This window comes from Symphalangus syndactylus, chromosome 9 (assembly GCF_028878055.3).
Source record: "Symphalangus syndactylus isolate Jambi chromosome 9, NHGRI_mSymSyn1-v2.1_pri, whole genome shotgun sequence".
Taxonomy (NCBI): Eukaryota; Metazoa; Chordata; class Mammalia; order Primates; family Hylobatidae; genus Symphalangus; species Symphalangus syndactylus.
The window spans coordinates 36,247,387-36,271,447 of NC_072431.2; the positions used below are offsets into that span (position 1 = coordinate 36,247,387).

The window sequence follows — 24,061 nt, forward strand, 5'->3', positions numbered from 1 at the left end:
TATTTAGTCTGCACTAAATAGATATCACACCCTATACCTTCAGTCAACAGTTTTTTTCTTGGTGAACTAATTAATTTTTTTTTCCTTTTGTAGGTTTCTTTGGTTAGCCTGGTAGCCAATGCTCTTGGCTACTCAGAACTCGGTGCCATCAAATCATTACGGACATTAAGAGCTTTAAGACCTCTAAGAGCCTTATCCCGGTTTGAAGGCATGAGGGTAAGAAGAATAGACACTCTAATTATTCATGTCAAAATTACACGTAGGTAATGATTTAGATAGAGAAACGTGCCATACTCTTCTGATATTTATTTCATAGAATTACAGAATTAGAGCACAAATCTTAGCGATCACAAAGCCTAGCCTTCTGAAACTGGAGTTTATTTAAACAGGCTCTCAGAATTTTGGGAGGACAGAACTGAGACTAGCATCCAGGTCTTCTTGTCACAGTTCAAATATGTTTTTACAACACTCAAAAACCTTGCACTGCCAGTTATTTCTTTTCATTGCTTACACCCCTTGAAATGACTACTGACTACTGACATTCATCCGTGGTGGGGAGTTTCTTTCTCTCAATAGTTTGATTCCTTCAAAATTACTGGTAATGAATGAAAGGTAAAATGGGTTTTGTGTGCTTTGCTTCTTGAATTAATATCAGTAATAAAAATTATTGCATAAGGAAACAACATTGAATTTTAGCCTCTAACAAATTGCTAAATAACATCCGAAGTGGGTCAAATAGTATTTCTAGTTCTAGATCCCTGTGTGGCGATTCCTCAGGGATCTAGAACTAGAAATACCATTTGACCCAGCCATCCCATTACTGGGTATATACCCAAAGGACTATAAATCATGCTGCTATAAAGACACATGCACACGTATGTTTATTGCGGCACTATTCACAATAACAAGGAGTTGGAACCAACCCAAATGTCCAACAATGATAGACTGGATTAAGAAAATGTGGCACATATACACCATGGAATACTATGCAGCCATAAAAAATGATGAGTTCATGTCCTTTGTAGGGACATGGATGAAACTGGAAAACATCATTCTCAGTAAACTATTGCAGGGACAAAAAACCAAACACCGCATGTTCTCACTCATAGGTGGGAATTGAACAATGAGAACTCATGGACACAGGAAGGGGAACATCACACTCCAGGGACTGTTGTGGGGTGGGGGGAGGGGGGAGGGACAGCATTAGGAGATATACCTAATGCTAAATGACGAGTTAATGGGTGCAGCAAACCAACATGGCACATGGATACATATGTAACAAACCTGCACATTGTGCACATGTACCCCAAAACCTAAAGTATAATAATAAAAAAATAAAAAATAAATGAATAAATAAGTAAAAACATCCGAAGTGAAGGGTTCAGGTAATTAAGCATTTCAGGCAACCCCCAGAGTTTTTTGTTTGTTTGTTTGTTTGTTTTTTTTGATGAAGTCTCTCTCTGTCTCCCAGGCTGGAGTGCAGTGGCACGATCTCAGCTCACTGCAAGCTCCGCTTCCTGGGTTCACGCCATTCTCCGGCCTCAGCCTCCCGAGTAGCTGGGACTACAGGCGCCCGCCAGCACACCCGGCTAATTTTTTGTATTTTTAGTAGAGACGGGGTTTCACCGTGTTAGCCAGGATGGCCTTGATCTCCTGACCTCATGATCCGCCCACCTCGGCCTCTCAAAGTGCTGGGATTACAGGCATGAGCCACCGTGCCTGGCCCAGAGTTTATTTTATAGATCCTTTTTCTAATTGAGCATTCTGAATACGGTTCACTTTTTCTATAGCACTTGTATTTTCCTCCCCAGCTCTCTTAATTAATATGTATATTATGCATCTAAACATAAAATCACACTTATTATAGATACCACCCATTTGCCATGCCCCTCAGTAGAATTCAGCACAAAGGCCAGTTTTGTTTAATCTGGCTTGTGAGTGCATGTGGATATTTAATTTATTCTAGGTCATAGGGCTTTTATGTTAGTATGTTAGGAGATGGTTTGTTTGGGGCAATAAAAATATTTCAACCTTGACTTCAAAGTTCACCCATCAGGGAGAATTAAGCCACTCTCCGGACTCTCCAGAATCATTGTAATCAAAGAAATATTTGGTTTATACATTGTAATTTCATTTCCTTGCTACTGCTACAGAAAGTTAGACAAGATAAAATTCATAAAAATTACTATACAATTTCAAGTTCTTTTCAAACCAGACTTTTACCATTACTCATAACACTTAAGCTCTCATTTGGTTCCATGGTTTCCTATTAACAGTTCATTTATGAGGGGAGATAGCAATTGAGCAAAATTTAAAACTTATAAATTTTCTCTAATCTGAAAAATATTCAAAGTTTAGAATTTTTAATTCAGTCATATAGCAGAATTAATATTACAGCTGCAAATTATGATAATGTATTATGCATTTACTTGAAAACAGGAGAACCTGTGGTGGTGTGTACCAAACTTGTCCAACCCGCCTTATTTTGTTATTGTTGTTGTTCTGTATTGTTTTAGGCTATTAACAGCCTGAAGCCATGGTTTTTAGTTTCTATCTCTAGTGATAAGCGGAAAAGAGGGATGAGGAAGGGATTTTACTGGCCCCCACCAGAAACAGAAACTAAGAACCCAATGAATGCATTCTCTCCCTGGCAAGTATAATGCATATGGCTTAACTTCCAAAAGAAACAAAATTCAAGTAGCATAGGAAATGTTTACAATTTTGGATTTCTGGTTTTGATGTCAATTTAAGATTCCTTGGTATTGATTTCTAAAATAATGTTTGCAGTATTTTAAAATAAAACAATACTTTTATTTAACATAAATGATTAACAGAATAGTCTAATATGAACTAGATTAGATAAGAAAAATTACTGTCAACTTTCATAAAGATTTCGAAATACATCTTAATATCTTCTGAATTTAATGAGAAGCAAATGAATTTTCCTTTCATGAAATAGGTCTGCCTGGGTTGATGAAGTAGGATGTGCTCCAAAGTGAACATTTAAGAGATTGTGAAGTAATAATAATGGGAACATATCCAGTACTGTTTTGTCCAGATATAAATTCCACCTTTTCCCCTAACTTCTATACCTTTTTATTGAGATTTACTAACAGGGGAAAAAAGGGACCCAGTAAATTCCTAATCCTGTTCTTCATAGTCAAATTTAACTTGATCTGAGAATATAGATTTAAGGCATTTTTAATACTTTGTTTATTTGTAAAGGGTTTGTTTACTTGTTTTTTCAAATTATCACTCATTCGTTAACACTCTTGAAAATTAAAATGTATTACTGAAAGATGATTATTTTTTCTGTTGGCATTTAATGCATCTTTCTATTCTTTTTTCCCCAGCATACAAACATTTTCTGACTCCATCTTACTATACCAGGTTTTTGATGATTTCTTTTCTTACTGTAGCATATTTTGCTTTCCTTAAAACCTTAGCTCTTTAGTTGTGTCATTGTTTGTTTTCCCTCAAATATGTGCTAGAAAATATTAGAAGAAACAACTTGTCCACCTAGATTTTTATTTAACTCTTTTCAAGCACATATTAGTACTAAACAAATACATTGAAGGAATGGTTTCCATTCTAAAGGTTTGTAAGCTACGTTCCCCTCGCTTTCCCTTCTAGGTGGTTGTGAATGCTCTTGTTGGAGCAATTCCCTCTATCATGAATGTGCTGTTGGTCTGTCTCATCTTCTGGCTGATCTTTAGCATCATGGGTGTGAATTTGTTTGCTGGCAAGTTCTACCACTGTGTTAACACGACAACGGGTAACATGTTTGACGTTAGTGATGTCAACAATTTGAGTGACTGTCAGGCTCTTGGCAAGCAAGCTCGGTGGAAAAACGTGAAAGTAAATTTTGATAATGTTGGCGCTGGCTATCTCGCACTGCTTCAAGTGGTAAGTGGCTACTGTACGAGTTTTGAAAAAGTTTTCAAGATGTTTCAAGCAAGATTATTTCCCTGATGTTCTTCGTTTGAATGACTAATATTTGACAGTATAAAAAAAGTTAATGATAACACCTATAATATCAGCTTGAATTATCATAAAAAAGATGTTACAGTTATTTTATAATATATTTTCCTTAGTGTTAAGCTTTTAGTATGTTTTAATGTGATTTCATATTTCTGCTTCCTTTTTTGTTATATTTTTGGGTACTGGTATCATTTTCAGTTTTCTGTATCAATTATTGCCAAAGGAGCAACTTTAGGTACTAAAATAACAATGGATATTTGTAGTGATGAATTAAATGTATAAATTATTAGCCAGATAATTTATTATAACAATGTCTAATATTATAACAATGTCTAAGAAATATGATTCTACTATGTGTGAAAATGCAAATCATAGAGCTTACCCTTTGATATATAAGGGAATTGGGACTGAGATGGCAGTTTCATGAATAAAGTCTTTCACTAAATTTTAGTGTAGGAAGAAAAAGAATACTTTCAAGAAAAAAAAGGAAACAAGTTCCAGACTTTAAATACAAATGTTTTTCTATTTCAATTTTATTTGAATCTCTTCATATGAAATTTCACGATATTGTACAAAAAGTTATTTGTTATAATACTGTCAGATTTTCATCTGGTTAAATGTCATTGTTAGGTGAAATTTTTATGAACAATTCAAATATATGTTATTTACAGGCCACATTTAAAGGCTGGATGGATATTATGTATGCAGCTGTTGATTCACGAGATGTAAGTATCACTCAAATATTATTTATAGGTTCTAGATTTCTTATGGTGAATATTGGTGGTAATTTAAACACTAAAACATCCAAAATTCTATATTAGAACATTTAATATTGCATATAAAAAATGAACAGTCTGCTTCAATATAGATGATGCTTGATTAATGTGTGCCTAATATACAATACGTAGCTAACATGAAAGGATATCTAGCTGCACGGATCCTAAGATATTAGATTGGTCCAGTAAATGAGACTATTCTGAGTGGGAAAGTTGTTCAATGGGGAAGTAACTTGTCTCACCCTATCCCTGGAGGGTATGATAAACCAGACTCTGTGAAGTAGCTTCCAAGAATATCATGATACAGAAAAGCAGGCAAGTTTCAGGGACACTCAATTTAGAAAATAAAAATAAAAATAACTCCACAGAACATATCTGTGCTGAATTTTCCTCTTAGAAGTTGATGTTCTGCTCTTAAAGCCGTATTTCCAAAATTCAGCATTTCCAAAACCAAACTGAAAATATTGCAAAAAATTATGACTAATAATAGGCTCAAAATGTTTTCGTGCTTATATCACCATATTTATGTTAAAGAATATGTTAAAGGTAAGGCACAATGGGAAAACAGAACCAAGAACAATCATAAAACTTGCAAACCTTCATTTTACTAGATCATACTAGTTTTAAAAAATTGTTTTTGCAGAACAATATCTCAGGGTAAGGCAAAAGTAGCACTGTATTAAGTAACAGCACTCAATAAATTACTGATTTAGTGTAAGTATTTATAGTATTTTTAATATTATTTAATATTTTCAATATCATTTAGGTTAAACTTCAGCCTGTATATGAAGAAAATCTGTACATGTATTTATACTTTGTCATCTTTATCATCTTTGGGTCATTCTTCACTCTGAATCTATTCATTGGTGTCATCATAGATAACTTCAACCAGCAGAAAAAGAAGATAAGTATTCTTCAGCTTTTACCTTTCTTCATTCTGAGGTTCTGTCTGTTAATGCAACCAAATAACCAAGATACTTGTAGTCATGACAGACTTAAATCATGTTTATATTATTTTCAGTTGCCCATGTGGTTATTTAAGCTGCAGGGATTCCAGCCTCTAGTCAGTGGCTCCTCTCAAAGTTTATCTATTGGATAGCTTTCCGACCCAAAAATGTGTCCACTCCTTCAGACCCATCCAATGGGTCTCCAGTGCTTTAGCTTGGCTTACAGAGCCTTTCAGGAATTACCTCCACCCAGTTTTCCATCTTCGTTTTTTCCTACACTTCATTCTATACATGTGTATTTCCCTACTACATAGTCACCACCCATACATCTATATGAGTTTTCTGCCCTTTTCTGAACAAGAGAGGCTTTTTGTGATTTTTTTTTTTTTATCCTGGTATGTTCCTAGAAAATCCGTAATCATCTTTTAAGGCCTAGCTTAAGGGTAAGTAAGCTATGTAACAGCTTGTCTCTGAGTCTCTGAATTCATTGCTGCCTCTGCAGTACATTTAATTTTTTTGTCATATCACATACACTGTCCGCCTATGTTTTCAGTTTCCTGCTCCATTTAGAAGCAGAATACTGTATCATATATTTATGTAATTCTGACACCTGGCACATTGTCTAGCACACAGGAAGTATTCAAAAACTGTTGAATGAAGAAGTAAAATTATCAGCAGTGAAATGGACTAAGAAAATGTTTTCTGTTTTGCAAAAATATATTTGAGACCCTTGTGCCTACTTTTAAATATAGGATAATCAAATTAGGATCCTGTAGTGATCAGAGTTTTATGTATGTAAGGATTTTGCATAATATTAAGATATTCATAATTTCACATAAATGGGAAAAGCAGGATAAACGTATATGTAGCAGGATAATATCCACTTAAAAATTAGAAAAGATTAAAGGAAAGACAAATATTTTTTGTAAAAGTACTATTGTAACACATATTAGAATTGTAACCAATTTTATACTATGTCTTTACTTTGGAGGTCAAGACATCTTTATGACAGAGGAACAGAAAAAATATTACAATGCAATGAAGAAACTTGGATCCAAGAAACCTCAGAAACCCATACCTCGCCCAGCAGTAAGAATTACTTGTCTCCTTTAATGTTCCAAAGCCATGTGTCCATATGGTCAAATTGAGCAATGCTCTGGAGCAGAACATATTAGGTGATATCATCAATATTGAGCCCTAATTATAAAGTTTATATTTTGTATCATAATTCACAACTTCTGGACTCATTAGGAGTTACCACATTCCAAAAAAAGGAGGTAATGTTCTTTAGAATTTGTGAGTTGAAAACTTCTAGCTCAGGGTTCCCAATAAATGCTTCCAAAGCAAGGTTCACTTTCCTGCTACCAACAGCACACCTGGTTCCTCCTCCTCTAGCCTTCCCATCCCACTCTCCACGGCCTCCCTCTATACTCTCTGTTCCCTCCATTCTTAGGACTAGAAAATATTCCAAACCTGTTTAGAAAGGGAAAAGATGTCATCAAAATTGTTTGCTGCAACAAATACACCAAAATAGAATAAGGCATATTCAGAATGCATACTCTGTAGAGCCTCATGATAATGGAATGATGTAATAATGATAGATTATGTTCACAGAGCTGGACTCCAACTCAGCTATTTTCTGAAATAGGTAAGGAGTAAGGAAACTGAGGCTCAAAGAACATACGAATCATACTCCAAGCCACAAATCTTGTAATTGCCAGAACTGGGACTTGACAAGGCCTCATAAATTCTCCAAGTGACTTGACTTTACCATATTTATAAGAGTAGTTGGAGCTGGAATGTGAGGGAGCAGGGTAAGAGGGGAAAGGATTGAACTGACTTTACTAGAGTTCTTTAAAAATTAAAACATGGTCAGTTCATGACCTTTGATTTTTGGTAAGCCATGAAGTTTTAAGTTTTTACTCTAAAAGATTAATACTATATTTCTTTAATAAAACTGTATTTACTAGCCATATTAATATAAGAATCTTTGAAAGCATGTTGTTCCTGAGATGATTGTTAATAAGACAAAGAAAAAAGTGTTTAAAGTCATGCATTTTTGTTAAAGCACAGGGCATAGGTAAAGAAGGACAGATGGAAAGAAATACAGATAAATTAACAAACCCATACATAGATTCACAGAGCTAGAGAAGTAGAATTCAATAGAAATATGACTGATGTATTTCAGGGGAGAGAAATAAGGTATAAACCAAAATTTCTAAAATATTGATAAATGAATTGGTGTATTCTCTATCTAAATGTCTGCCGATATTAACCTACTTTGTAAATCTTTGTTATTAGTTGTCACTATTTTTTATAAAAATTATCATACTTATTCAAATCAAGCAAAGACTATACATATTATCAGCCAGTTGTCACAAATTTATGTGTTTGTTTTTGTTTTGTTTTTTAAGAGACAGGGTCTCACTCTGTCACTCAGGCTGGAGTACAGTGGCAAGACCATAGCTCACTGCAGGTTCAAACACCTGGGGTCATGTGATCCACCTCAGCCTCCCTTGTAGCTGGGACTGCAAGCCTGTGCCACCATGCCAGGCTAATTTTTTTTTTAATAGAAATGAGGTCTCGCTATGTTGCCCAGGCTGGTCTGGAACTCTTGGCCTCAAGAGAGCCTCCAATCTCAGCCTCCCAAAGTGCTGGAATTACAGGCATGAGCTGCCACGCCCGGCCTTAATTTATCTCTCATCCAGCTTTGTCTTTCCATAGGACCTATATAAACCAAATATGCTTTGTTTAGCTATATAACTTTTTTTTCCATTTTTTTTAACATGAAGAGAAAAAAAGCACACAAAATTGTTTGGAGTAATATGAGGAGGGTGCACATCCATCGTTGTATGTGGAAGGGCTTTATCTACAATTTTACTGCATTACTCTTTATGAAATATATATAGTAACCTTATTTCTCTTCTCTCACTTTCTAGAACAAATTCCAAGGAATGGTCTTTGATTTTGTAACCAGACAAGTCTTTGATATCAGCATCATGATCCTCATCTGCCTCAACATGGTCACCATGATGGTGGAAACCGATGACCAGGGCAAATACATGACCCTAGTTTTGTCCCGGATCAACCTAGTGTTCATTGTTCTGTTCACTGGAGAATTTGTGCTGAAGCTTGTCTCCCTCAGACACTACTACTTCACTATAGGCTGGAACATCTTTGATTTTGTGGTGGTGATTCTCTCCATTGTAGGTAAGAACAGCTTAATTACCAAGAGGTACAGTTACAGAGAAACGGTTGCCCCAGGACCTTCTAGCTGATTAACATGGAAATTAGATCTGAGAATAATAATGCATATAGATCTAAAGTTCAACACTAACATATTTGAATAAAAACTCTGAAACCTGGGTTTATTCACAAAGCTAACTAGTTCGAAACCATATTAGGAACACCAGGTTTGGGAAAGAGGTGAAAGAAGACAGGAAATAAACATTATCAGGTACTCTCCTAATCTTAAACAAAGGTCATAGGCTAAAAGAGGCAGATGGCTTAAAAAACAAATCATTATAATGCAATAAAGTTGGTACTGTAAGAAGCACTGAAGAGGAAGTAGCCATCTCTGCTGGAATGAGTTAACACAGGCTTCCAGAGATAAAGGTGATGCATCCTAAGTGGGTCTTCAAAGAAGAGTTGAGATTTAGTAGCAGAAAAAGAGAGATGGGAAATTATAGATCCCCAAATTTAGAAACTTCAACTTTAACCTCATATCAAATATGGCCCATTTTTCTCTAACTGAAGAGTATCATTAAAAAATAGAAAACAATATATTCAGAGATTTCAGAAATATTTTTGTTTGTAATTGCCACAATTCATGTGTAGGGATAACTATTCATATAAATTGGGTCTATATACTCTTAAATTGCCATGCTACCATTGGAGATTATTTGGATTTTGCAAAAATTCATATTGGTTTATGACATTACAGAATCACTGAATAAAACTCTGTAATCTGTAATTGCTAATGTCAGGGAGTGGATCCAAATATTTAGTAAAGGCTCATACTCATAACAAGTTTGTTCTGTTCATAGACCTTAAAAAAGATAAAGCCATGATGTAAGTGAAAGATATTCTCTGTTTAGCTGTGTTCTATGTTTTCCATAGGTATGTTTCTGGCTGAGATGATAGAAAAGTATTTTGTGTCCCCTACCCTGTTCCGAGTGATCCGTCTTGCCAGGATTGGCCGAATCCTACGTCTGATCAAAGGAGCAAAGGGGATCCGAACGCTGCTCTTTGCTTTGATGATGTCCCTTCCTGCGTTGTTTAACATCGGCCTCCTGCTCTTCCTGGTCATGTTCATCTATGCCATCTTTGGGATGTCCAACTTTGCCTATGTTAAAAAGGAAGCTGGAATTGATGACATGTTCAACTTTGAGACCTTTGGCAACAGCATGATCTGCTTGTTCCAAATTACAACCTCTGCTGGCTGGGATGGATTGCTAGCACCTATTCTTAATAGTGCACCACCCGACTGTGACCCTGACACAATTCACCCTGGCAGCTCAGTTAAGGGAGACTGTGGGAACCCATCTGTTGGGATTTTCTTTTTTGTCAGTTACATCATCATATCCTTCCTGGTTGTGGTGAACATGTACATCGCGGTCATCCTGGAGAACTTCAGTGTTGCTACTGAAGAAAGTGCAGAGCCCCTGAGTGAGGATGACTTTGAGATGTTCTATGAGGTTTGGGAAAAGTTTGATCCCGATGCGACCCAGTTTATAGAGTTCTCTAAACTCTCTGATTTTGCAGCTGCCCTGGATCCTCCTCTTCTCATAGCAAAACCCAACAAAGTCCAGCTTATTGCCATGGATCTGCCCATGGTCAGTGGTGACCGGATCCACTGCCTTGATATTTTATTTGCCTTTACAAAGCGTGTTTTGGGTGAGAGTGGAGAGATGGATGCCCTTCGAATACAGATGGAAGACCGGTTTATGGCATCAAACCCCTCCAAAGTCTCTTATGAGCCTATTACAACCACTTTGAAACGTAAACAAGAGGAGGTGTCTGCCGCTATCATTCAGCGTAATTTCAGATGTTATCTTTTAAAGCAAAGGTTAAAAAATATATCAAGTAACTATAACAAAGAGGCAATTAAAGGGAGGATTGACTTACCTATAAAACAAGACATGATTATTGACAAATTAAATGGGAACTCCACTCCAGAAAAAACAGATGGGAGTTCCTCTACCACCTCTCCTCCTTCTTATGATAGTGTAACAAAACCAGACAAAGAAAAGTTTGAGAAAGACAAACCAGAAAAAGAAAGCAAAGGAAAAGAGGTCAGAGAAAATCAAAAGTAAAAAGAAACAAAGAATTATCTTTGTGATCAATTGTTTACAGCCTGTGAAAGTAAAGTATATGTGTCAACTGGACTTCAAGAGGAGGTCCATGCCAAACTGACTGTTTTAACAAATACTCATAGTCAGTGCCTATACAAGACAGTGACCTCTCTGTCACTGCAACTCTGTGAGACAGGGTATCAACATTGACAAGAGGTTGCTGTTTTTATTACCAGCTGACACTGCTGAGGAGAAACCCAATGGCTACCTAGACTACAGGGATAGTTGTGCAAAGTGATCATTGTAACTACACCAAACACCTTTAGTACAGTCCTTGCATCCATTCTATTTTTAACTTCCATATCTGCCATATTTTTACAAAATTTGTTCTAGTGCATTTCCATGGTCCCCAATTCATAGTTTATTCATAATACTATGTCACTATTTTTGTAAATGAGGTTTACGTTGAAGAAACAGTATACAAGAACCCTGTGGTCCTACTCTACAAGTCTCTCAAGTGATCATACAAAGGTGTTTTGCCAGAGAGATAAAATTTTTGCTCAAAACCAGAAAAAGAATTGTAATGGCTACAGTTTCAGTTACTTCCATTTTCTAGATGGCTTTAATTTTGAAAGTATTTTAGGCTGTTATGTTTGTTTCTATCTGAACAGTTATGTGCCTGTAAAGTCTCCTCTAATATTTAAAGGATTATTTTTATGCAAAGTATTCTGTTTCAGCAAGTGCAAATTTTATTCTAAGTTTCAGAGCTCTATATTTAATTTTGGTCAAATGCTTTCCAAAAAGGTAATCTAATAAATCCATTCTAGAAAAATATATCTAAAGTATTGCTTTAGAATAGTTGTTCCACTTTCTGCTGCAGTATTGCTTTGCCATCTTCTGCTCTCAGCAAAGCTGATAGTCTATGTCAATTAAATACCCTATGTTATGTAAATAGTTATTTTATCCTGTGGTGCATGTTTGGGCAAATATATATACATAGCCTGATAAACAACTTCTATTAAATCAAATATGTACCACAGTGTATGTGTCTTTTGCGAGCTTCCAACAGGGATGTATCCTGTACCATTCATTAAACATAGTTTAAAGGCTATCACTAATGCATGTTAATATTGCCTAGCTGCTCTATTTTACTCAGTCCATTCTTCACAAGTCTTGGTTAAAGAATGTCACATATTGGTGATAGAATGAATTCAACCTGCTCTGTCCATTATGTCAAGCAGAATAATTTGAAGCTATTTACAAACACCTTTACTTTTGCACTTTTAATTCAACATGAGTATCATATGGTATCTCTCTAGATTTCAAGGAAACACACTGGATACTGCCTACTGACAAAACCTATTCTTCATATTTTGCTAAAAATATGTCTAAAACTTGTTTAAATATAAATAATGTAAAAATATAATCAATTTTATTTGTCAGCATTTTGTACATAAGAAAATTATTTTCAGGTTGATGACATCACAATTTATTTTACTTTATGCTTTTGCTTTTTATTTTTAATCACAATTCCAAACTTTTGAATCCGTAAGATTTTTCAATGGATAATTTCCTAAAATAAAAGTTAGATAATGGGTTTTATGGATTTCTTTGTTATAATATATTTTCTACCATTCCAATAGGAGATACATTGGTCAAACACTCAAACTTAGATCATTTTCTACCAACTATGGTTGCCTCAATATAACCTTTTATTCATGGAAGTTTTTTTTTATTCAACTTTTGTAGTATTTACGTATGCAGACTAGTCTTATTTTTTTAATTCCTGCTGCACTAAAGCTATTACAGATATAACATGGACTTTGTTCTTTTTAGCCATGAACAAAGTGGCAAAGTTGTGCAATTACCTAACATGATATAAATTTTTGTTTTTTGCACAGACCAAAAGTTTAATGTTAATTCCTTTTACAAAACTATTTACTGTAGTGTATTGAAGAACTGCATGCAGGGAATTGCTATTGCTAAAAAGAATGGTGAGCTATGTCATTATTGAGCCAAAAGAATAAATTTCATTTTTTATTGCATTTCACTTATTGGCCTCTGGGTTTTTTTGTTTTTGTTTTTTGCTGTTGGCAGTTTAAAATATATATAATTAATGAAACCTGTGCTTGATCTGACATTTGTATACATAAAAGTTTACATGAATTTTACAACAAACTAGTGCATGATTCACCAAGCAGTACTACAGAACAAAGGCAAATTAAAAGCAGCTTTGTGAACTTTTATGTGTGCAAAGGATCAAGTTCACATGTTCCAACTTTCAGGTTTGATAATAATAGTAGTAACCACCTACAATAGCTTTCAATTTCAATTAACTCCCTTGGCTATAAGCATCTAAACTCATCTTCTCTCAATATAATTGATGCTATCTCCTAATTACTTGGTGGCTAATAAATGTTACATTCTTGGTTACTTAAATGCATTATATAAACTCCTATGTATACATAAGGTATTAATGATATAGTTATTGAGAATTTATATTAACGTTTTTTTCAAGAACCCTTGGATTTATGTGAGGTCAAAACAAAACTTTTATTCTCAGTGGAAAACTCCAGTTGTAATGCATATTTTTAAAGACAATTTGGATCTAAATATGTATTTCATAATTCTCCCATAATAAATTATATAAGGTGGCTAATTTGAATTCATTGGCTTCTTTCTGCTCAAGTCAATTTACACATCTCACTGACACCACAGAGACACCAAATATTGCTTTGCAAAACCTTTATAATCATTATCCAGGTGATCTATAAGCAATCTATTAGTTGGTATGCACTATACCTAAATGACCATCTTCCAGAATCATCAGAAGAGACTTTAGTTGAAAAGGGAGAATACTTTTAAAAATATACCTACCTAGCTAAAGGATATTCTGAAAATACTGTCCATAATATAGAGCTGCTAACATAATGTGACATATTTTTGAAATAACTACTTCCATAATGAGACTTCATGATAGGATTCTATCTTGAAAATGCAGGTAGAATTGGCTGGGCGCGGTGGCTCACACCTGTAATCCCAGCACTTTGGGAGGCCAAGACGGACGGATCACAAGGTTGGGAGTTCAAGACCAGCCTGGCCTACATAGTGAAACCCCATCTCTACTAAAAATACAAAAAAAATTAGCTGGGTGTGGTGGTGCATGCCTGTAATCCCAGATACTCAGGAGGCTGAGGCAGGAGAATTGCTTGAACCCAGGAGGCAGTGGTTGCAGTGAGCTGAGATCACACCACTGCACTCCAGCCTGGGTGACAGAGTGAGACTCTGTCTCAAAAAAAAAAAAAAAAAAGGTAGACTCAATCAAGTTGGCCATAGAAATGACAATACTATGAAATAAAACTTGAAAACTTGAATTCACTCATAAGTGATACTAAATGGTTGCTTTCTAATAAAGAGAAAACATTTGTATGAAGAGAAAAATGGGTGTTCTGGTTTTCAAATATTGTAGCCAAAAGATAATGGCTATATAAATTTATATAGCTTAATAATTTTCAAAAAACTAGTATATGGTAAAATAACAAGACAACCATTTTTGTGTATTTCAAACAACTTAATAATCATACAGAAAGTCAGTTGATCATTTTTGCAGAAATGGAAAAGGTAAAAAGAACTGGACCAATAGTCCTTACATTTGGCTTTTAGTTTCAATTTTGGCATCAAATTAGCTGTGTAATGTAGGCAAATCAAATTCTAGCCCTCAGACTTTTCCATCTTTAATAGGGATGTTGAATTTAGAGTATTATCTTTGGTATGCCTTTAATTCTAAAATGCTATGTTCAAAATCACAGTGATCACTCACTTTTGCCTATTCAAAGTGAGTAATTTCTTCTATATGGGCAATACTTAATGAGAAAAAAATGTATATTGTCAATAGACTTTTAGAAACATTGCTAAGATAACATTAAACAGAAACAAAACATTTGGCTTTGACTTTAGCCTCATTTAAAAAAAAGAAAACTGTCCTTACCCCCAAAATGTTTTATACCATAAAGTTGAAGGATGCTTTAAATAATTGAAATTACGGCTATTATTTCTTCTCTGTGATGTTACAGATTTCTTAAAGACAATAGCTGATATGTAATAGAAGATACTAAAATCAAGAAATACTAGTCATTTGTAAAATTGCCTCAAACCACGAGTGTAGTAAGTTCTTTGTCATTAATTACATTTACCACAACACTTCAACATACTGGGCTTAAATTTTATATTCTCTAGAGCTAAGTTTGTATTACAAAAGGATAAAATATGCATATCATTCTCTTATAATAACATCTGTAACATTTAATTCTGTTGCAGAGAAAATAATTGATAATTCTTAATTCTTCTTTTCTTCTTCTTTGAGATTGAGCCACTGCACTCTAGCCTGAGTGACAGAGCAAGACTGTCTCAAAATAAAAAAAAAAAATAACAAAAAAAGAAAAATTGTTACATGAAAGTAACATAATACTTAAAGGTAAATTTATAGTAAAAATTATTTTAATAAAAAATAAATATTGCAAAAATTCAGTGAGCTGAGGAATAATTTAAAAACAAGGAAATAATCCCTAAGAAACAAGAAGCAGTGAGATGATGAGGAAGAGGATAGATAGATAGATAGATAGATAGATAGATAGATAGATAGAGATATAGACAGATAGGTAGTCAATGAAATATAAAAAATAATAGAATAAATAGGGACAAATGTTGGTTCTTAGAAAAAAACTAATATGTTTTAAACCTCTGGCAAGATTAATTAAAAAGTGTTAACAATAGGAGGAAGGAAAAAGGGAGAAAACTATAGGTAGAATGCTATAAACTTACACTTCAAAAGCTGTGTGACATAAACAAAATGAATACATTCTAATAAAAATAGCACACCAATACTGGAGGAAAAATCACAACTAAAATTTTTTTAAAAATTTATAATCTTTGAAAACTGTGATCAATGGTTAAAATCATGCCCCAATACAAAGAGAGACAAAACACATATGGTTTTGTAGGCAAGGAAAAGATAATCACATACAAATTCCTCCAAAAATTAGAAAGGGTAGAAACATTTCCAAACCCATCCTAGAAGCTAGAATAAACATTGATACCAAACCTAGGCAAGAAATAATAGAAAGAAAAATTACTGACAATTTTACTCTTAACACAAATTGAAAAAAAAAATTTAATGCAATATAAGAAAACCAAACCCAGCAATACATGAAAAATATAAACTAGATAGGTCTTCTAGAATAGCAGAGTTAGAAACTCAGAGGACACTCTTACCAGCAAAACAACAATTTAAGAGGTAAAAATTAGAGCAATTATTTAAGTTCTCTGGAAATTTTCCTAAGGGTATACAGCAAATGAAGAAACATTCCTTCAAGAAAATCAACTGAATATCAGTAAGAAGAGTGAGAGTCTATGGCATTTAAGCCACAACTCACTCCCCTCCACCCCACCCTCAGTTCTAACTTACAGAACCTTTATCCTGGGTACTCTAAGAGTGAGGGACTCCTTCTGACCCTAGCATCCAGCCTCAGGAGAAACAAGATAACCTTCACTTCCCTCCATCACCTCCTCCTCTGCCAGCCACATATTACAAGAGTTACCACATAGGCAAGGCCAAGAGGACTGGTTGTCCCATGCCCTATCTATCCCCTATTTGTAGGGTAAAACTGCTACCGGAAGCATGGTAGATGAACAATCCTGGGGCTCCAATCACCCCACCACAAGACACTCACAGGACAGAGTTTTCACACCAGCAACGTCTTGCAAGTCTACCCCAGGGCTGCCACCCACCATCTAGTGCCTACACTTAAAGAGGGAGTGTCACTGTGGGAAAAGCAAGATCATGTCCCCAGTACTGTTGTGGCAGTGTCAGAGTTCTGCCCAGGGGAGAAGTCAAGCCATAAAGACAAAGAGCTACACAAAAGTTCTCGAGGAGACTGACTTTATTGGAAATAGAAAGTGGAGAATTCCATGGCTAAGGCTGTTTTCAAAAACAATAGAGATCATAATGAACATTAAGTTAGAGGAGGCTGGGAGCTCCATGATACAAGCAAAACTTCAGAGCAGCCAGAAGTTTAGGAGAGTGAACCAGGGAAAGAAGCAACTAAAAAGAGCCTTCCTGTGGGTCAGGAAGACAGTACCTATGCAATAGGCTGCATCCACTCAGGAGAAATCAGAAGATATGAAAGCATTCCCAAGCGGCAAACAAACCCATTAACATAGGATGAAAGGTTAATTTGCATACGGGACTTAAACACAACTTCTGATAAAACAGTGACTGAACAATAAACTATTCTGACCTAGGGGTGACTCCTGGGAGACCAGAATTAAAAATAAATTTAAACTTATCCTTACCAGTCTGAAAGACTGTGTACTTGTCCAAGGTTGTGCCCCCTCTGGAGCTATCAGAGAGGAAAGTTCCAAGCTAAGTCTGAGAACCCAAAATATGAAACAAATCTCAAAGAATTTAGAAAGTTTATTTTGCCAAGTTTAAGGACTCCACCTCAGGAGGTTTGATGACATGTGCCTAAGGAGTTTGGGGCACAACTTGCTTTTATATGTTTTTGGGAGACATGAGACATTCATTAATACATATATGACGTACATTGGTTCAGTCCCAAAAGGCAGGACAACTCGAAGCAGGAGCTTCCAGGTCGTAGTTAGGTAAGAGACAAAGATTGCATTCTTTTGAGTACTTTATCAGCCTTTCACTGAGCCTTTTTGTGAATTGTGAATACACAACTTAGTCTGGCTCACTGAATCTGCATTTTTACATAAGTAATAAGGCAGATGAAGCAATTAGATATGCATGTGTCTCAGGTGAGCAGAGGAATGACTTTTTGCCCTCTACCTGTGAAGATAAGCTATTAGTTTACATTGCCAGGGTAAAATTCAACAGAATTGTTTTAGGGTAAAGATCTTGAGGCCCACAAGGAATTTCCTCATGGGAAAATTGTGAGGGAGGTATGTAGCTTCTTAATCTTTATAATGATCTTACTTAGGAATAAAATGGGAGGCAGGTTTGCCTGACATAGTTCCCAGCTTGACTTTTCTCTTGGCTTAGTGATTTTGGGGTCCTGAGTTATAACTTTCCTGCACAAGTCTCTAGCTGAACATGAGGCCCAAAACCCAACCTTTCTGATCTGATATGGTGGCCTCCAAGCCACATGCATATTCAATGGTAAAGCGTAAAAACCTGTCTAAAAGGGCTTACACACATCTTTTGACCAATAAGTGACTTATGCTGCTCCAAGAGCAACACCAAGGTATTCAAGATAAAAGATACAAACAAGGAAAAGCAACCTGAGCAGGGACATTAGAGGCTCTACACTGTAAGATAAATTAACTGTACAGAATTAGTTCAGCTGAATCATTGAACAACTTTTTTAAAAAAGCAAACAATAACATCAACAATCTTGTGGAGTAGGTGGGTTCAGAAATTCTAGAGTTGAAAAGCACAATAACTGAAGTAAAAAATCTACTAGAAAGTTTCAAATGTGAGATGGCAGAAGAAATAATTTGCAAACTTGAGGACAGATTAATGTAGATTATGTGCTCTGAAAAACAGAGAGAAAAAATTACAAAACGAAAACACAGAGCCTTAGAAAAACATGTGACATCATTAAGCACACCATCATAAGTGTAATGGGAGTGCTCGAAAGAGAGAAAAGAAAGACAAAGAAAAAATATTTGATGAAATAATTACTGAAAACTTCCCAACTTGATTTTAAAAAATCACCTACACATCCAAGAAGCTTAATGAATCCCAAGTAAGCTAAACGCAAACAGATAGAAACCCAGACACACCATAATCAAAATGTTGAAAGCCAAAAAGCAAAATCTGGAACGCAGTAAAATTAAAAAAACAACCCATCATGTTCAACAGAACCCAAATAAGGTTAACAGTTGCTTTCTTACCTGAAAAAATGGAGGTCAGAAGACAGTAGGGTAGCATATTCAAAGTATAGAAAGTAAAAATTGTTAAAACAATGATCTCTCCAGCAAAATCATATTTCAATGATGAAGGTAATATAAGGACAGTCTCAGATAAAAACTGAAATTTTTGCAAGCAGAAATGCTGTTGAAGAAATACTAAAAGAAGTTCTTTACAATGAAAGCAAATTATACCAGACAGAAATTCAAATTATTTATATCAACTACTAATTCAATTATTTATTTCTTTTTTTTTAGTTTGTGAAGAATAGGTATTCTTTTTAAATGTTTTATTTGGTTTTCTCCTAATTAATAAACATATTTATTATTGTGTACAATGTGGTGTTTTGAAATAGATATACATTGTGCAATAGCTAAATAAAGCTAATCAACATATGCATTACCACACATAGTTATCATTTTTGTGGTGAATACACTTAAAATCTACTCTCTTAGCATTTTTCAAGAATGTAATATATTGTTATTAACTACATAGTCACCAGGTTGCACAACAGATCTCTTGAACTTAGTCCTCTTATCTAATGAAAATTTTGTATACTTTGACCAACATCTCTCTACCCTCCTCCCACCACCTTCAGTTATTCGTGTCTAAAACAAAACTGTAGTTTGTAGAATTGATAATTTTCCTAAGGACTTGAATAAATACATATTAATTTCTTTTCTAAGTTAGTTTGACAGAACAGATGAAGTTTATCTTAGTAGACAATGCCAAATGTACATAAAAAATGCACAAAAAATGCCTACTTAGCATACAATCAAAATTGTTTAGTCATAAATTTAACAGTAAATTATCATTTGTGCTACATCCACTCAAGCAAAGAAAATACCATATAACGGTATGTAATACCATTATTATGTATGTATATAATACCATATAACTGTATCTCAGTGATTAGGGACATTATATATTTATTGCCTCACTATAATTTATATGGAAAAATACATCCAAAACAATACGTAAATGGTTCTTTCCTAAAATATTTTACAATTTTCATGTTTTAAGTTTAGATACTTGTGCTTCTTTTACAGTTTAAAGGATGAATAAAAGCAAAAAATAAAGATTCGAAAAGACCTGGGCTTGAATTTCCCAGTTGGTTACTGTGTAACCCTAAAGTAGTTACTTCATCTCCCTGAATCTTACTTTTCTCATCAGTAAAATAAGAATACTATTTTAGCAGGATTTGTAACAGAATTAAATTAGATAATGTGTTTTTGGCCTACTGTGGTATGTTAGCACATTTGCATTGCTATAAAGTAACATCTGAAGCTGGGTAATTTATAAAGAAAGCAGGTTTATTTGGCTCACAAATTAGGCTGTACAAGCATGGTATCAGCATCTGCTCCTGGGGAGGCCTCAGGAACCTTCCAGTGATGGCAAAAGGTAAAGAGGGAGCCAACATATCACATGGGAACAGAGAGAGCAAGAGAGAGAGGGAGGAGGTGCCATGCTCTTTTAAACAACCAGATCTCCCATGAACTTATAGTGGAATTCACTCATTATCAGGAAGACAACCAAGTCATTCATGAGAGATCCTGCCCCATGACCCAAATACCTCCCACTAGGCCCATCGCTAACATTGGTGGTCACATTTCAACATGAGATTTGGAGGCGACAAAACATCCAAACTGTATCAAGTAGGTATTACAAAAAGGCAACTACTTTCATTACTAACATTGTTATCTGTAAAGTAGAAAGAAAGCATACATATCTAGCATTTAACATTTTAAAAGTTGTGGCAGAAGGCTTGCGATTTCAAAACATTCTCTTTTGTAAAGTGGAAAGATCAAACAGCAGGCTGCAGTAAGCAAAAATTGTAAAGATCTCCTTGATTAAAAATATCTTTTTTTCCCACTATCTCAGTAGATTATCTCTCAGACTATCATCTCAAAAACTTGAGCTGACTTGCAGTAAGGAAACAGTTTAGTGGCCAGGTGAAGAGATGGATAATTTTGGCTGGCAGGTCATTGTGGAGGAGAGAGAGCCTGGGTGCCACTCCTGGTAAAACCAATTGTCAACGCGTTGCATTAGTTATGGTTGCAGTAAGCAACGCGCAATGAGATGAGAGTATACCTATGTTAACAGTAAGATGCCACCACCTTTATATCAGTGTTTGTCAACCATTGTCTACTTTTAATTGACCAAATTGGAGCGAGGGAGATTCTTCCTGTTAGATCTTTCTGTGGTAAATTTTGAGTTCTGTGTTGCCTTTCCACTACAATCCCAACTACACTGCCTGCTGTCTCCTTTGCTGACTATCCAGTGTGTGCTAAGGGAATAACAATGCTAAACTTCCCAAAATTCAATTACAAAAAATGAATCTGCCTCAGGAGAAAGTACTCACATGCAATGAATTTTGCATTTTGCCCTATTTCTTTTTCATCTTTTATGTATTTCTCCCTTTATATCATTACAAATGCTTTTATTTAAAATGCAACCTTGATTATGGTATATTTGTGTCACTTTGAAACTATTAAAATGCAACTTTTTTTTTCTTGAGATAGAGTCTCTCTATCACCTCAGGATGGAGTGCAGTGATGCAATCTTGGCTCGCTGCAGCCTCAACATCCTGGACTCAAACAATCCTCCCACTGCAGCCTGCCAAGTAGTTAGGACTAGTGGCGCACGCCACCTCACCCAGCCAATTTTTGTATTTTTTGTAGAGATGGGTTCTCACTTTGTTGCCCAGTCTGGTCTTGACATCCTAGGCTCAAGCTATCTTCCTGCCTTGGCCTCCCAAAGTGCTGGGATTACAGGCGTGGGCCACCACATCCGGCCAAAAGCCAACTATTGATTACTTTTTACTCTTACAACAACTAGTTGATCTTAGAACAAGTAGTTAATATAAGACACATAAACTACATGCACCAGTTATCCTGATCTACTGGACACAAATGTTCAATGTTCTTATCATGTTTCCTCAATTGTATTTGATTTACAAACATGACCAAATCAACTGAAGATATCAGTCTGATCTAATGTAGAAAGTAAAAGTGTTGACAAAATCATGTGTTATTGTGGAATGCAGATATCTGTATATCTAAGCAGAAAAAAAATTGTAAACACTTCAGTTTTGGTTTTCAGTGGTGTCAGTCCTAATTTAGGATCAAAACTGAAAGAACTGAAATATAGAATGTGCAATGGCCTTAAATTGTTTTGGATTGTCCAGCATTTGTTCCTCTTTATGTGGTAAGGTCACATGGATTTTCTCTTGTGGAAAATCATCATCAATCTATACAGTTCAGCCACCTAGAGCTTCACGAATGGGCACAGTAAAAAGGCCTGACTTGTCAATATATTCCATTTACCTCACCACAGAGATTGGTTCAATATGGGTACATGGCCCATGGTCAAATTAGGCTAAAACAAAAATACCGTCCAAACTATCAGGGGAAATAAAATAGTCATTTATGTTTGTTTTTTCCTGCTGGGTATATTATTTGTATTTTTTATTTTTTATATATTATGATGTTTTGGCACCTTAATAATCTTTCTGGCTTGGGAGAGACTGCATCTTCCAAGGCTGTTCAATTCCAGAGAGAGCAAAGGTTCAGCCAAGAGCATGTCTTCGATATGCAAACCAACCAATCCAGAGTCATGCCTCCTCTGTCTGGCCCATGCATGTCAGGAGGGCAATATTCCTCTGCCTTAATCATCCCAGGGCTAGGTACCAGGAAACTAGGAAACACCTCTTTAGCTTAAAGCCCACTGACATTATTCAAACTAACCAATCCTAAACTCTTTACTGGGACCTATCTTGCCTCCTGCAGAAACTCCCCTAAAGGCTGTGGCCTAGGCACCCTCCTATCTCCTGCAAGCTCTGCCTCTGGACCCGTCCTGGTGCTTTCCCATCTGGCCCTATTTAGTGCACTGTATCTCCTGTTTCTAGGACCTGTGATCCTAAGCTTTGTTTTCCTGATCCTCTCGTTTCTGCCCTTGTGACTACATCTGAGTGTCTCATAAAAGAACACAGAACACTGGTTTGCTGAAACAATACAACAGTGTGAAAATCTGGGTGGTCATATTGTCTCCTAGTTCCCAGCCAATAAAGGAAAAAAGGCAATTTCTAGAGTTGGAGAGGGAGTCTTTAGCTTTTGATCAAGTTGAACCTGAAGTTTGGTGCCTATATTTGAATGATTGGCTCCAATTAACAGAGCCAATAAGTTTACTTTTTACATAAGCCAGTTTGAGTTGAGTGTTTGAAGACTTAATTATTAAGATTTATGAGTTGCACAGGTTGATAAAAAAGAAGCTAAATGGAATGAAACAGAAAGCATTTTCAAAATAAAGATCTTGAAGTTTAAAAAGAGAAGATAATAAGAGAAGAATAGTATAAAAAGAGAAGAAATAGTATAACACAATAATGTATAACATGTTGGTGGCAATACAAATCTTAGGAAAAATATTTACCTCTGAAGACTGATATATTTTTCAGAAGGCCACCAGAGAAATCTTTTTCTCTCTGCACATACACAGAAGAAGGGCCATCTGAGGACACAGCAAGCCAGGAAGAAAGGCCTCACAAGAAATCAATCCTGCTGGCACCTTGATCTTGGACTTCCAACCTCCAGAACTGTGAGAAAATAAATTGTGTTGGTTAATCCACCTAGGCTGTGGTATTTTGTTATGGCAATCTGAGTTGTCTAATACAACCACCAATGGTAAAATGATAATTTCTACTAATAGAAACATGGATACCAAAATCACATTTCAAAATTGTCATTCCTTGTGCATGTATTTTTACAGCAAAATATGTAATTTAAATTTATGTAATAGCTCTATAATGTAATAAAAAGGCTATCAAGTAGTTATTAAGGGAAAAGATTTTAAAAGCTTATAAACATTTCATTGACTAGAATTTCTTCAAAATTTTATTTTTATTCTATTGTTCATAAATATATATTTACTAAATAGAACTGTGTATCTTTATATAGTCCACATTTTCATTTTATTCATATTGGCTCTGTTAGTTTTTGATTGATTCATTCATTTATTCTCTCAGCACATATTTATTATAAATACAAGAAATAGTGTGGTGGTATTATAGTCATTAGAGCTGTTCATTGAGTTTTTCTAGTACTCTGCCCTTCTGGGCACATATATTGACTATATTTC

General features: G+C 35.3%; 1 protein-coding gene across 5 annotated transcripts in view; it reads left to right on the top strand.

Moving 5' to 3' along the window:
- LOC129489412 (sodium channel protein type 3 subunit alpha-like) overlaps positions 1-13,657 on the top strand; it is a 114,836-nt gene extending 101,179 nt beyond the window's left edge. For all 5 annotated transcript variants that reach the window (XM_063609440.1, XM_063609441.1, XM_063609442.1 and 2 more), the window contains 7 exons: positions 94-216; positions 3,634-3,906; positions 4,653-4,706; positions 5,524-5,661; positions 6,689-6,793; positions 8,644-8,914; positions 9,824-13,657. In XM_063609440.1, coding sequence (XP_063465510.1) covers positions 94-216; positions 3,634-3,906; positions 4,653-4,706; positions 5,524-5,661; positions 6,689-6,793; positions 8,644-8,914; positions 9,824-11,019 — 2,160 coding nt within the window. In that variant the 3' untranslated portion in view covers positions 11,020-13,657. The remainder of the gene's footprint in view (positions 1-93; positions 217-3,633; positions 3,907-4,652; positions 4,707-5,523; positions 5,662-6,688; positions 6,794-8,643; positions 8,915-9,823) is intronic.
- The last annotated feature ends 10,404 nt before the right edge of the window (positions 13,658-24,061 follow it).